Source organism: Dysidea avara, chromosome 12 (assembly GCF_963678975.1).
Source record: "Dysidea avara chromosome 12, odDysAvar1.4, whole genome shotgun sequence".
NCBI classification, from domain to species: domain Eukaryota; kingdom Metazoa; phylum Porifera; class Demospongiae; order Dictyoceratida; family Dysideidae; genus Dysidea; species Dysidea avara.
Genome location: NC_089283.1, coordinates 22,886,586 through 22,902,925, shown reverse-complemented (window position 1 = coordinate 22,902,925; position 16,340 = coordinate 22,886,586). Strand labels below are relative to the sequence as shown.

The 16,340-nt window shown below is 37.4% G+C and overlaps 2 protein-coding genes and 1 pseudogene across 2 annotated transcripts in view; all 3 read left to right on the top strand.

Moving 5' to 3' along the window:
• Positions 1–16,340, top strand: part of LOC136241754 (tyrosine-protein kinase-like) — a 135,457-nt gene that overhangs the window by 73,351 nt on the left and 45,766 nt on the right. The window lies entirely within an intron of this gene.
• Positions 1,962–8,852, top strand: LOC136241753 (uncharacterized). The gene is made up of 2 exons (XM_066033053.1): positions 1,962–3,798; positions 7,485–8,852. Exons 1-2 carry the CDS (start codon positions 2,003–2,005, stop codon positions 8,641–8,643), a joined length of 2,955 nt encoding a protein of 984 aa, XP_065889125.1. The 5' UTR covers positions 1,962–2,002; the 3' UTR covers positions 8,644–8,852.
• Positions 5,967–6,076, top strand: LOC136241920 (5S ribosomal RNA; annotated as a pseudogene).

Sequence of the window (16,340 nt, the reverse complement as noted above, 5' to 3'; positions counted from 1 at the left end):
GCTTAATATAAAGAATCAAAGGGAACTGATGCTTTGTAACTGCCTCAGCATCAAAGGCAGTTGTGGTCAGCACCGTAGCCTTGTAGTTTCCTTTGATCTGAGGTGTCAAAGTGGTATATATGTAGACAATGAAGAAACAGATGGGGCAACCAGGGAGGTAAAGTGGTCCCAAAAGAGGGGCTGTAACCAAGGAATCAAGGACATGCCATCATAGCCTCTCGGTTTCCATCATCATGTCATGAAGTAGCTACTATGACTGCATACTTCAAAACAGTAGCTAACACCCGACAATATTATCAAAGTTATATGCAGGATATGTCGCTAAACTGTAATAAACTCAGAATAGTAAAACAGATTCTTCTATTAGGTCTATGACTCAAAGCTATAAACAACAACACTTATGAAACATTTTTCAACAGTCTGCATACCATGAATGTAGCCTACTTCCTGTCTTCTATAGCACTTGCATCATATCATGAAATACGTTCACCCATTCTCATATGATGTATATACAGACCTATAATTCTGTACCCACATTCTAATTTGTAAGGCCTAGTACAGGCAATATAATTATCAATCCTTACCACATGCTATTATCTCTTTTAAATATGGAATCATGCAGCTAGTGTGAGGCACTTAGAGTTGCATTGAAAATGCACACTAAAGTTCTGTGGACCACTTACACGGCATCAATAGCATGCACATGCAGTGTCTGCTGATGACCATTCTATATACTATAGTTAAGCCATGCATGGTGTATGGTAGCTAGCTACTGGTCTATGGGAAGAAAGAGACTGATAGTCAGACAGTACATGGCATTTATTGCATGCTACTGTGCATGTATATACTGAGGAGCTGCCCTCACTGAAGTGGGCAATTGGAAACCAGTTCTTATAGTGATGGAATGAGACCACAAATATGAAAGTCATTTCCTGTGTGTGCATATATATACAGTATATGTCCTTCGCTGTGTCCACTGTGTCTTCTGTGTCCACTAGCTGTGTCCTTCGTGTCCACTAGCTGTGTCCTTCGTGTCCACTAGCTGTGTTGAAACAAAATCATTGTTATAACATGTACATGCCAATGTAGGGATTTTCCCACTAACCTATATGCTGTAATAGCTACCATCATTCATCTCTTGTCTCACTAGTTTTTATTGCTTGGATCCCTACTTAATTTTTAAATTGATAATAAAATAGTTTAGCTATATTTAGCTATATGTGTAGCTACCCTAGGAAATTTTACCATCCTAAGAGCATTTTAAGGCTGTGTAACTACGCATATTTTAAATAGACCTTTGGGTTTTTTTGTTTTTTTTACACCATAAAGCCTAAATAAATAAATAAATAGGGGAGGGGGGGAGTCCCCCCTAACAGCTCTAGAATAAACACTGACCTGGTAGCTAGTGTGAGGTAGGTTTCTGATCTTTAGCTATTTTTAGAAGAGTGACTCGTGAAAATCCCGCTCAGTATAGCTCTGAATCTGATACTTCCATTTCTCATATTAGATTTCAAAGATACCCACAAACTTAATCCGAATACGTGCAAGAAGGTGCATACGGTAGCTATACGTACGGTACGGGTGCATGAATGGCATCAATGTGACGTCAGTGGCGGATCTAGAAATTTTCAGAGGGGGTTTCAGATTCCACTCAACTTCAGCCTAGCTGTATAGCTAAGTCGAAGACCAAAAAAAAAAAAAAAAAAAAAACTGAAGGTCACAACCTGCAGTTGAACACCGTAATGGTGATTTCAAGGGAAAAAGTATGAAGTTTCACCAGTAGAAAGTCCTAATATAATACACTATGTATAACTCGTGGTGATTTTATCGACGAGTCGTAAATGAATTTGGGGCGGGCGCTATTTCTAGAGGGGTTTTCAGTTGAAACCATTGCAACCCCCCCCCCCCCCCCCCCTTGTATATATACCCCACTGGACGTCTCAAGTTGCCTGTGTCCTGAATGTGAGCCTGCCGAACGCCTGAGTCACTGTGAAGCCGAAAGATGGAAAGCGACGAGGATGAAGAAATTTATGAATGGCGAAAGATCAAAGATGAAATATCTTGTTCTATCTGCGGCGATCTTTTCACTGATCCGAAGACTGCCCCGTGTTTGCACACGTTCTGTAAGGTCTGCCTTAAGAAATCTATTGAAATGAATAAAAAATTTAACAGCGATGTGTGCTGCCCTTTGTGTCGTGCTAAATTAACACAAGATGATGTGGACTTAATTCCAACCAACTTCGTCACTAAACGTTTAATACAAATTTACGATCAGCTGGTTCAGCGAAGAAAATCAGCTAGCACTACGCGTAGGCGTGGACAGTCGACTATCCGTGCCACTATGAGTACGACCGCTTTTTCAGGGGATATGTTTTCCGCAGCTAGTGCAGATCGGCGCCGCCATTCCCTTTATACAGCCAGTTACAGCTATTCACCTAGAAGAGACGATGAATTAGCCTTCAAAGAAGGAGACTTATTTGGCGTATTGAATACTGAAGATCATAATTGGTGGCTTGCTAGGAATTATAATTCTGGTAAAGTAGGACGCATTCCTAGCAATTACATTAGTGTCATGGAGTTTACAAAGGATCAGAGTTCACATATCACGGCAACCGAGCTAACATTAAAGTCTAAATCAAATTCAAGCCAGCAGCTTTTTATAGCAAAATACAGCTACTCACCTAAGCGAGAAAACGAATTGGGGTTTAATGAAGGAGACCAGCTGTATGTCATGAGTACCGATGATCCTGATTGGTGGCTTGTAAAGTGTAAAGATTCTACTAGGGTTGGGTATGTCCCTAGCAATTATGTTTCCAAAAATACGCTAAACCAACCAAATCTTAAATCAGACTCGAGCAATAAATGGTCGTATTCACACCATCCGGTTTTCATAGCAAAGTACAGCTATTCACCTAGAAGGAAAAATGAACTAGGCTTTAAAGAAGGAGACCAATTTTACATCATGAACACTGATGATCCTGGCTGGTGGCTTGGTAAGAACAAGGATTTGTCAGGTCAAGTAGGATATATCCCCAGTAATTACATTGTGAAATTTGATGGAAATCAAATCAGAGTCTCACACAATCTGAAGGTGGCAGATGAAGAAGCAAGAAAAAATCCTGAACCAGAATCAATTGCATATCCACCTTGCATTGCAAAATATAGCTATTCACCTAGACAAGAAAGTGAATTGGGCTTCAATGAAGGGGAAATGTTATATGTTATTAACACTGATGATGCTAATTGGTGGCTTGCTGGTCAAATGGGATGCATTCCAAGTAGCTATGTTTCAGAATTTAGAACAAATCAGTTGCAAAATGAATCTGAGGCAAATGATCGTGACAGGGAAACAAACAAGAAGTTAGAAGCAGTTAAGGCAAGTAATTTAAACTATCCACTCTTCATAGCAAAATCCAGTTATTCACCAAGGAGAGACAGTGAATTAAGCTTTAAAGAAGGAGATCTGCTGCACGTTGTGAATAGTGAGGATTGTAACTGGTGGATTGCTGGTCGAGTAGGATACATTCCTAGCAATTATGTCTCTCTTGTTGATAGCAATAATTCTTCTCGAAGCTTTTTTGACACTAATATTGATAGCTCAAATTATCCACTATTTATAGCAAAGTACAACTACACAGCTAGAACAGATTTTGATTTGAGCTTCAAAAAAGGAGACCTTCTGCACATTGTCAGAGTTGATGATGACTGTTGGTGGCTTGCTAGACGGAGTAACAGTCAAGAAGGATGCATCCCTAGCAGTTATGTTAAAGAATACAAATCATTACTTGATGCTGAAGAGTAAGTGCTTGTCATATGCTTTCTCTCCCACCGCATGGGTGAGATAGTTATGCATTACCTTGTTTTTACTTAACATATGTATTTGTGCAAAAAATTGTTGGTATGAAGGATGTGTGTATGTAGAAACTGCAGTTGATACTGTAAACTCAGAAACACTGTAGTGAGAAATAAGCTTTTGCTTTTATTCTACTGTAACTGATCAAATCATGACAGCCTTATTTGTGATGGCTAAATTGTTCCCATTGAAAGTGAGTGACAAATAAAATTCCGGGAAAATTTATTTAGCTAAGTGCTATGATCGATAAGTTTGCTTATATTGATGTTTCCAGGTTCCCAGCTATATGTAGTAAGAGGCTAGGTCTCATGCACGTGGAATCAAAAACTTTATTTTTAGTTCAGGCTAGGTTGTTCTAGATATTAAATAAATCTGGTGTACATGCAGAGTTTGATAATTATTCATGCAAGTTGTTCATAAATTGATTCTCAGAATGGGCTTAAGTTTCTTGCAGCTAAAAATTGTGGTACAGGTAGACCATTATAATGCAGTGATAACAGGGGGAGGGGTAAGTCCTTCGTATAACTAATTGTTTGAGTATGCAATGTTGAAGATAATAAGGTAAAAAGCCAGCTGGTATTTACCTGAATCAATTTGTTATGTAAGGATGCTTAAAGATATCACGTGTATTTATTGTTAAAGACAAAGGAATGACTTTGATTTTAGGCTATACAAATATCCTCTATATTAGCTGACTCTCCACTACATTGCTAGTGGTTTAGTTGCCAAAGAAAAAAATTTTAGGTGTAATTCTGAGTTATGATCTCCTGGGTGCTTTGAGTTTATTTTTAGATGTACACTAGTGGCATAGCTTGCAGTTATTGATCAGACTTACTTTAATACATGCATGGTGCTTACTTTTCATGTTGTAAGTGTTGGTCCAGCTGAGACACATGAAGAATACAAGTGCTATTAAATGCTTGTGGATAATGTTAAACGTGGTATTTCCATATGAGGCTGCTGTAACAGAACATCATGATGCTCATGCAAAGTGAGCTGATGCTTATGATACTCAGGTGTAGCTACACCACTGCTGATGCAAATGAATACATGTAATAACTATTGCATAATGAACAAGTCAGCAGGGGCATAGCTAGGGGTGGGCATGGTTAGGAATTTGCCCTATCAAGTTTGCTAGTTACCCAACCATCACCAACAGTTTTTCTCAAAATTCCAATGCAAGTAGCTAATACACAAACAACACAACATATATCTAAACATACCACAGTGTTTAACCTGTACAACAAGGTTGGAATTAGTTCTTTGACAATATCACATGACAAAATAGTGACTATGAGGGGAAAATCCCTTGCCATGACCCCTCCTAAGTTGCACATAAGATACATTTGAAAGTGGAGCCAAACTGCAAAAGTTAATGTGACAAGTGAGAAACGCTTTGGAACGGTTAGAGAACTGATGCGGATGGTACCCAGTAAGATAAGATGGTGCCAGTAGATGACTTACCAAGTCTGAACTGATCTGAGAAGGTGTGAAGGAAAGTGTTCCGACTCTGAGAAGTCAGCAAAAATCAAAGAAGCCTGACTCGTAAAGTGGACAAACAACTTTCTACAATCACCTAAAGTCAAGTTTTTGTAGGACACTAGTTGATACGTCTCGGTAGTCTGTACTGTACTGTACTGTACTGCTGTTTAGTGCCCCAACATTTGTTAATACCTTGTTTCTTGTCACCCGCCCGCATCCAGTTTTGTCATCTACATTGGTAATTATTATTGTAATTGGCATTTATAAATATGGAAATTATTTGTAATTTGTGTGCCTCCAGAGTTTGTCTATGAAGTTTGCATATCTCAGCAGAGAAATATGATTGTTTGTTGGAGTTTCACAAGCAAAGCCAATCATTTTACAGGTTGTCTTGTTTTTGCAGTGTTTTAACGATTTTCAACAATAATGAAATTTTAGCTAATAATAATAACCACCTGCCCGTACTAGTTGAATGTTCTTTAAAGGACAAGAAACAAGGAAATGATAAATATTATTAATGTTGGCCTAAGGATTTTACTTCATCTTTTCAGTTTTGTAAATAGCAGCAAGTAATGGAGTAGTTTGCTGGAGTGTTGTGTGTATAAATAGGCAGTACAATGGCTTGGTTAATGTCTGCAACCATACCATGCTGTAAGCACCAGTTCTCGTCTGATCACTGAAGTTAAGCAGCGTCAGGCAGGGTTTTGGGTGACCGCCTGGGAATATCCTGTGTTGCAGACTTTTTTTGCCAATGATAAGGCCAACATTTGTTGATAGTGATACCTTGTTTCCTGTCACCCACCCGCATCCAGTTTTGTCACCTGCATTGGTAATTATTATTGTACTTAGTATTTATAAATATGGAAATTATTTGTAATTTGTGTGCCTCCAGAGGTTGTCTATGAAGTTAGCATATCTCAGCAGAGAAATATGATTGTTTATTGGAGTTTCACAAGCAAAGCCAATCATTTTACAGGTTGTTTGACCCTGCAGACAGCTCATTTCTCTTCACTGAGGCAGCTAACTGGCTATCTAATGCTTGTTTTTTCAATGTTTTAATGATTTTCAACAATAATGAAATTTTAGCTAATAATAATAACTACCTGCCCGCACTAGTTGAATGTTCTTTAGGGGACAGGAAACAAGGAATTGAATAATGTTGGCCTTAGGCATGACCTAGCTTTTATCAGTTTAATAGGGGCTGTACGTTCTCTATCATGGCTAGTGCCAGAGTGATGTGTTTAATAGTTGTTGGCAGGTTTGACTGATGTCACATGATATTCACGATTATCGCCTGATGATCCAGGATACTAGCAAGTATATTATAAACACAGCTGGTAGTTATATTTACATGCAGCACTATATAGCATAGCATAGGTGTGCATACACTAGATGATTTTTTTTGATAATGCCTCTCATGAATGAGAGTGTGTGTACAGGGCATAATATATGCCCACCCATCAGAATTTTCTAGCTATGCCCCTGGCTGTCAGATTATCATGTTATAGTTTTAAAGCACTGCCGTATGTACAATATAGAAATAAAAGCATGAGGCTCAGGGAGAGAAACTAATATAGCATGAGGCAAAGTCGAGTGCTATATTAGGCTTGAGACCATGTCCAAGTGCTTTTATTTTCATATTGCACAAGTGTAGCAGTGCTTTAACTGGCTGTCTTGTCATCTTGTTTGGAACGTTCATTTCATGAGCTCGAACCGTTGCTGACAGCACAAGGTGTGGGGAATCTGTTGTGACTGGATTGATTACAGAGGTCCTTCTCATGGTGTTCTTCATTTATAATGCTGAGTAATGGACTGAACATAGCTGAAAACTAAGCAACTAAGCATAATGGCCATTTAGCCCTGAGAGAAACTGAGCTCACTCCAGGGTGCATAAAAGTAGTTTTACAGAGAGAGATGTTTAAGCATTATTTCCATCAGCCAGGAGCAAGCTCAGTTCCTCTTAGAGTCAGTATTTAAAGTATGTTGTTGCCTGCTATATTGGAGGATTTTGACCATTTTATTAAAGTAAAGTTCAATGATCATTTTAGTGAATTTTCAGATTTGCTTTATTAATGTCACTCAAGTCTCATTCTAAGAAGGGTTTAACACTATAGCTTCTTATGTTAATGATTATGTTTCTCTTCAATAGTTGGTACTTTGGAGCTATCTCAGTTAAACATGCTGAAGAACTATTAATGCAAGCACCTAACAATCATGGGTCATTTCTCGTTTGTGACAGTAAAAAAGCTTCCAGTGGTTTTACTCTTGTTGTGAGAGATAGAAATGTTATAACAAGGTGTAGAATTAACAAATCCAGTGATAAAAAATATTTTATTCATCCTGCTACAGTGTTTGAGTCTCTTCGACAACTAGTTGAATATCACACTGAACACACAGGCTTTGAAATAATAAAGACACCTTGTATACCTACTGAAGCACACCGAACTGCTGGCTTGTCTAAAGCTACCAACAAAGCATGGAAAATTCAAAGAAGTTCTTTAAAACTTTGTAAGAAGACAAACACTGGAAGCTTTGGTGAAGTGTGGGAAGCAGTGTGGAATAATAGCACTCCAGTCATTGTGAACACACTCAACCCTGGTACTATTACTGTGTCTGACTTTCTGAAGGAAGCAACAGTGATGAAACAACTGAGACACAGAAATGTAGTACAGTTATATGCTGTATGTGTAGAAGAGGAGCCAATCTATGTTGTGACTGAACCGATGGAACATGGCAACTTACAAGATTATTTACAAGGTGATGGTCGTACTTTGCAGCTTCCTCAGCTAATCAATATGGGAGCACAAGTAGCAGCTGGAATGGCCTACCTTGAGAAGAACACTTACATTCATGGCAACCTCACTGCCAGAAGTGTTTTTGTATCAGAACATCTCATCTGTAGGATAGGAGATTTTGGTGTCATCAATGCTCTTGCAAAAAACCCCAGTATAAAGCTTACGAACACCACACCCACCACCAAATGGGCAGCCCCTGAAGTATTGTTGTCTTCCATTGTTACAGTTAAATCTGACGTGTGGTCTTTCGGTATCTGTCTTCATGAGTTGGTTACATATGGCCAGTTACCCTATCATGATAAAAAAAATTTAATAGAAGAGATGAAAAGGGGATATCGCATACCACGTCCAACAAACTGTCCAGAACAGCTGCACAAGATAATGATAAAATGTTGGAATGAAGATGCCAACTCCAGACCAACTTTTGAGACTCTTCAATGGCAACTTGAAGAATTTTTTATTGATGATGTCTTATATGCTGTCACTACTTCTACACCATATCTACCACAATAGCTATTGAACTCTATACACGCACGTGCACACACAAATGCTGGCTGGTGTTTTTTTAGTTTAATTTTTGCTCAGTTCTAATACTCGTTGTAAACATTCAATGAGTGTATAAAGTTAACATTTAATAGTTACTTTTTGTGTGCTTCAGACCAAGCATGTATATATATTGTGAGTATTAGTGAGTAGATTGTTAGCTGAATTTGAACTACATATCAAACCATCATCGATCAATTTGGTGAAGTGGGGAGTGAAATTATCACTACGTCATCTAGTATTTTGATCACTGGGAAGCATTGCAATTTCCTTTTATTAAAATATGATTGTGGTATTTATAACTGACTTTAACATTTAAAGAGCACACATTTGAATTAAGTTAATGTAGGGGACTGTCCAGTTAAAAATAATTATATTAGTGAAATGGTTGATCTTCTTACCAGTCCATGCAGTTGGCAATCAAGCAATCCTTCAAGTGAAATGGCCAGTGAAATCATGCAAGAAGTCAGTTTACCAATGCAAGTTTCAAACCTAATTTCAGCTTTGTAAGCAAAACCTCTCCCTCAAATACAATAGCTAGCGATAGCTTCATTAACCATGCCTTTAGAATTGATATATGTGACCGGATTTGCGAAAAGGGGTCTTCCACACACATCCAATTTACCAACTTTGATGATTAATAACTTCAGATAGGAAAAAGCTATTGACTTGAAATGTGGTCAGTAGTGAGCACCAACATAGCGTAATGGATGGAGAAAATTTCAGGTTTATATGTTAGCTGAACACTAAGTTATAGTCTACCAAGTTCATAGAATTGGATGTGTGTGGAAGACCCCTTTTCACAAATCCTGTCACATATCAGCAGTTACAAATAATATTTAAGGATTTCAGCATGAACAGCCACTTGGTAGATGAATTAATAAAATAGTTTCTATGTATGCTATATTAAAGGTTAGTAATTTTGTATTCAATATTTTCTATTGATCAGTATATACACAAGTACAAGGGAAATAATGGGAATTTTAAATTTGATCAGTTTGATTAAGGATCATAGAAATAAAAATATCAGTTACATCTGTAGATATAGTATAATAAAGGATATTTAATCACTACATTTCTGAATCAGTCTATATACTCATGGCTGAATTAGGGATTAAATGTCCGCTAGTATACCTACAAGTGTAGACAACCTCCCTTGCTTCACTGCTATTTTCTTTTATGATGAGTATAGAGTATGATCCCTAATCAAATGTTAAATTCCTTGTCGCTGTGCCGAACCTCCATGATCACTAATATCTAGTACAACATGCCAGTTGAGTTATAATGATTTTGGGTGTACTACCCAACATCACTAAAACTCAACGGGCACACATTTTTGTAAATGTGTAATAAATCCTCTCATTTGTGACCTTAATGATTGACGCGGTATTGGTAGTTATAGTTTATGACTTCAGCATTACAAGAGCTAGATAATGCCTAGGTTATTGTTAAAAGTCTGTTTCAAGCTGAATCAGCAAAAATACATTACATCATCTAGCTATAGTTATCAACAGAGGTGGCCTCTACTGGTGGGTTAACTATATAATACAGTGAAACCTGTCTAATCAGGTCACTGCATAAAGAGGTCACCTGTACATGTCTAAACTGGCCACTGTGAAAATCCCCATATGTGCCAACTGTGTACAAAGTTACCTGTTTAATGCAGCCACCTCCTTAATGAGATCAGAAAATTTTGTCCCTATGATGACCGGAATAGACAGGTTTCACTGTATTAACATGTACCACTTTTACATCTGAAGAAGGTGCCATATATAGTACTGCTATCTGTGCTCAGGAATGCAGTAACAGGCAATGGAAGTGATATATCAAATAATGAATACCTCTCCTAGGAGAGGTATTGCCACAGTTGCTTGTTAGTGTATTCTAGGCACTCCTAGAAATCGTTGTTGTGAGAAGTCTTGTTATCTCTCCTCCATAATAGCAACACTTTACAGTATACTTTATTAATTAGGTTTATGGTTAAACTGTGGACTTGGAAATGGAGATGAACACGCCTAGCTTGAGATGATGTCACATATAGTGCATAGTGGGCAAATCTCTGGCAATCCCTGGCTGAACCGCTGCTGAATTGTGTCATTCGACCCATACAATACACAGAAGTATTTATCTGAATACTTGCTATCAAACCAAGGGGCTTGGCTACGTTTATGATTACAGCACACAATACGATATATAGTACTGTATAGTATAGGTTATGAAGGTTTGTGCTTTTTTAAATATCACTCAAAAACAGCTGTCATGTCACAACAGCTGTTTAGCCATAATCAAACCAAAATATGCCTTCAGAGCAACTCTAAATGCTTTCAACAGGTTTTTAATGGAATTTTAGGTACTTTTATTTAACAGAATTTTCTATTGAATAACTAACTAACTAACTAACTGATGCCTTCAGCAAAACACAGCTCAACTATGGAGCATGCTATGGACTTGGATCTCTAAAGTGTTTGATGTCACTTAGGCCTGCCTTTCATTTACGACAGCAACTATACATGCATTATATATAGAGTTATGTAGGGCACACGCTAATAGTCATGTGACTTTTTCAGAACTCTCTCAAACTTTATCTCTAATTAATGCTGTTGTAACACGTGTTGTCTTTTGTGATTTGTTGTAACTGTTGTGATTTAATATTCTGATCAATATCATCATAACACCGCAACAGTTACCTTTGTCCTTCTTTACATCCATCCCTAGCATTGTTTCTCCACTACTGTGTATAGGTGTTGATTTTTGGGCAACGTGTCTCTGGTTTTAGGCTTCTTGTACTGATTGTTATATTATTGATTCAATTTTCTGTAGTGGCTGGATTAATTGCAGAGGTACTTCTCACATGATCTTTGTTCATAGCACTGGTGAAAAGTAGCTGAAAATGAAGCAAAATGCGCTGTGCAAAATTTGTGTTTCCTGAGATTTCGTGCATAACAAATTGTAACATTTCCTTGGAACAGAAATGTCCAAATGTGCAAAATTCCTGGAGTAAAGTAAATGTGAATGGAATTGTGTAAGGAATTGTCATACTTAATTTACTCAGTAATGGAATGTGCCAAATTCCTTTCAGGAAATGTGCATGGATTATGACAGTTTTTGTGATAAACTTCTACATCTCCCTGAAAATTTCATTTAAGATTCACTACAGAAACACCATGGAAACATATCTTTTTGTTGCTTTTCAGTAATTGATAGTTGGGACATGCGTTTGGACATAAAGCCTGTTTATCATTCCTTTGGTGGGTTAATTCACTTAATAATTTACAAAAAAAGTAAACAAGGAATTTAAAATAAAATTGACTTGAGTCACAGAAACAAAAAGTTATGAAACAAGGCAATTGCCTATACACCTGCAGCTACAATAGTGGGCATTCATGGCTTGTTGTGCCTAATTCAGTCATGGCTATACCACAGCGGTATATATAGCCATGACTGAATTAAGGATTAAAAATAAATGCTCACTAGTATAACTGCAGGTGTAGGCAATCATCCCTTGTTCACTCTTTTTTTTATTTCCATGACCCATACTCACATTAAATATTTTGAGTTTTCCTTGTACTCGTAATATGTGACTGGATCTGTGAAAAGGGTCTTATAGCCTTTCCAATTGCATGTACTTGGCAATCCATAGCTGGACTTGTGTGTATGGTACCAGCCAGAAATTTGGTCACTTTACACCCCTATCATAGCACTATTCCTGGATATACTTTTAAAGACAATGAGTTAAACACATGATGAGCTATGACTCATCAAACTTGGAAATTTGGAAAGGCTATAAAACCCCTTTTCACAGATCCAGTCACATATTAACCACAACAAAGTTACTACACAGCAAAGTCTAAAATCTGGTACAAAGCAGCCTGGACAAACATTAACCACATGACCATGTACAAAGATCCATTTCATGGCTGGCTTCATCCCTTTTTTGGTGTTACACATGCGTACTTGACATAACATAGTTTACCATTCCTATAGCAATGTCTTGATTATCAAGCAATGGTTTTCACACTGAACTCAAAGAAAGGTTTAACTCACTTTTTTTCTAACAAGGAACATTTTGCATGAATTGCTTAAATCAACTGGGAAGAATCCAGTTATCTCACAAATGGGAAGGATTCAGAAATAGGGCCCCTATAAGTGCGTCCATTTGAGCATGAAACTTTATGTAAAATTTTAGTGGGTTGTGATGTCATAGTGTCATATCATGGGTTATACCTGATAGCTATTAATGGGATGAATAGTTTTTAATAAACAACCAATATAGCTGTTAATGGGTTCAAAATAAAATTATTAAAGTATTATATTTTTTTACTGAAACAACTATTAGGTATGACACTACAATTATAGTGTGATATGATGTCATATAGCCATAGGCTGGCGCAGTATATACTTTGGTATGATCACTATGATGTCATAATTGAGTCATTTGTCTTATAAGTGTATTCGTGACTATATATATATACCTTATTAGGTATAATGGTATAATTTGGTTTCTTCTCAGCAACTGGATGAACAGCTTGGTAATCATGGCAACATGTCCTAGATGGGTAGTCCCTTGTCTATACAACTTGTCTCCTTCAATGATCAGTTTAAATCGGTTATGTTCTCAACTCTCAGCAGGATTAGCAGGTACCACATCAAGGTGGCCACCAATAAATGATACTGTACCCTTCTCAATAGTGCAGCGCCTAAGACCCCAAGAAATATTTATTTGCAGCATGCTTTTTGCCAGACATATAAGCACCAAAACTTTATGCATTATTGTTTTGTATCTTAAGCATTCAATGCCACTTGAGCCCAAGACATTTTTTCTTACATTTGTTTATGCATACAGTATACAGTTACTATACATCACATCATGATGGTTCTTTGAATGTCTTTCAAAACAACTCTCCATCCCCTACAATCTCCTTGTAACAGAAGCACTGCTGGGATTGAGTCCCACAAAGTTACAACAGTTACTTGCTCGACATGCATTTTCACTTGCTATAATGCATGCATCATGGATTTACCTTTGTCCTCCTTTGTGTCTTATTTTGTTCTCCACTACTGCATAGGTGTTGATCTTTGTTCATAGCACTGCATGTGTAACAGACGAAAAATAACTGAAAACAAAGCAAAATGGCCACTTCACTTCACAGTAATTGATAGTTGGGGTATGCATTTGGACGTAAAGTCTGTTTATTATCACTTTGGTGGGTTAATTCACCAGTCATTGTTATATTACAAAACAAGTGCAAGGAAAATTTTATTTATTTTTTATTTGAGTGGGGATTATAGAATAAAAAAGATGAAACAATGGATAGTGCCTACACCTGTAGCTACAATACTGGACATTTAACTCGTATACTTTACTTGAGTCATATAGCGGTATAGCCATGCCATGGATTAAATATTTATTAGTCAGTATCACTGCAGATATAGGCAATCACCCCTTGTTTACTCTTTTTTATTTCCATCACCCTTAGAGTTTTTGTTCTTGTTACAATAACCATCATGATTGATGAAGATATACACAGTAAAGTCTAAAATCCCTACGAAACAGCCTGGACAATAAACTGTACAAGAATCCATTTCACGGCTGTTTTCTTCATTGTTTATCCCATTTTGATGCTGTACATGTGTACTTGGCGTTTGCATTAATTCCTCTTTTGAGATAAAACAGTCAACTGTTGCCTCCACATGTCTCCATCAATATAGTAATGTCTTGATTATCACACAATAGTTTTCAATTCAACGAATGGTTTAACTCACCATTTTCTAAGCATCACAAGTCTTTGCACTGGTTGAAAATATGAGTTGCATATGCTATTAAATGTCTAGCTAACTTATACAATGACAAAAATTAATGATGAAATCAATCAATGATGTAACCTTTAAATTTTTAGGGAATTTTTTCACCATAGCTAGGTGCTAGGCTGCATGGCTGTTTATTGGCATATACTAACTCTTCCAGTAACAACAAGTAGTTGTGACATGCAGCAGGTGGCAACAACAGGGAACTGTTGTCTCTAATTGCATGAGAAAAACAACATGCATAGCTTGCTACTACGTATATACACAGCTTTTACACTTAACAGAAGTCTTAAATTAACTAAATATACTAAATTACTTTCTAAATTTGTTATTGTACTCCATTATCAACTTCATATACAGTTTAACTAGTGGCCACTGTTATTGGTACATACTCTGGCATTGGCCATTTCAGGGAAGCACTGCACATGCAACCATTAAATTTTAATAAAGAAACAGATGACAATTCAGAAAATCCTCTGCATGCATGGAGCTGAAAATTCACTTGAATATCACATTCTGTGTGTTATATTTGCAGGGTTTCATCTATATCAATAAAATAGCACACTGTGTAGAGTTAGTCGCTAAGAGTGTATGTGTGTTTTGTTGGTGTTCTGATAGTATCACAGTAGCTACCATTTACTACTAGTAGCACAAGACTGTTTAAGGACAGGAGAGATGGATGAAATTGCTAACTCAGGCTCTGGAACTAACCAGGAGATCCAAGTAGTTGATAGAGGCTCTGTTCTTCCAGGGTATGTTCCCTACCTATCCTTGGTGTTCAACCTGGTTGCTACAACAGTCATCTTGCTACTGTCAGGCTGGGTGGTCTACACTATAAAGGTCACAAGAAGTTTACGTAAGCCTCACAATATCTTTGTCGCTAACCTACTGGTATCTGGTATGATAACAACACTATCTGGCTGTTTGATTGCTAGCATCATGATAATCAGTTTTCAGTTGGGAGTAGAGTCCTTTTCCAGCTACTTTACCTACAAGTTCCGTTTGCTCCCAGCCCATTGTCATTCATGATAATAGCAGCCGATAAGGTGTTTGCTATCAAGTATCCATTTAAGTACAGAAGAAAGATGAAACCTCGTGTTGTAGCTGCTGTAATTGCTGGGTCGTGGCTGTTGGCTCTCATACCCACTGCCCAGACTATCATATTTGATGTAAGTGGGTACAATCAAGTGGATGAGTATGGTACTTGCTTGGCAGATGGAACTGCTTTCCTTGAAGCTGTACTTATTTTCATAACACCCTTGATCTTATCACCTATGCTTGCCATAATCTTGAACATTTACTTAGCCATCAAAGCCTACCAAGTTCACAAGCAAATTGACAAGGAAACCAGATTAGCAGGTGCTACTGACATCCTATCTGAAAAGATGAGAGCCTTAAAGAAGAAACAGAGCAACATCAAGCGGCACAAAAAGCCACTGATCACCCTTCTTGTAGTCGTTTTGGGTGGCACCTTTGTTAATTTAATCTTTCCACCACGTACTGTACCTTCTGGGAAGATTTCTTATTGGGTCTCAAGGTTATCAAGATATCATGGAATTATTTGTTGTTCCTAACATCACTTATGTGGTAGTATTCTTCCAACCACTTGTATATGGGCTGTACTTTGAGAGCCGATGATGAAGCACCTGAGGAGAATTCTGAGGATAAACAAGATCAACTCAGTTGCCCCACAGCCATAAAGGACTGCATGGATGTGAATACAACCACTGAACAACTGTTACATAGAGCTATATTCATCACTCTACTATATTTACTGTTGTATGGTTGTTAATATTAATGTTATGTACATATCTATTGTCATTTGCACTTAAGCATTCGTAATATATTTAGTTGAAAAATTG

Coding starts and splice junctions, on each gene's coding strand:
- LOC136241753 (XM_066033053.1), top strand. CDS start 2,003: ATGGAAAGCGACGAGGATGAAGAAATTTATGAATGGCGAAAGATCAAA. Junction 3,799..7,484: donor TCATTACTTGATGCTGAAGA/GTAAGTGCTTGT, acceptor TCTCTTCAATAG/TTGGTACTTTGGAGCTATCT.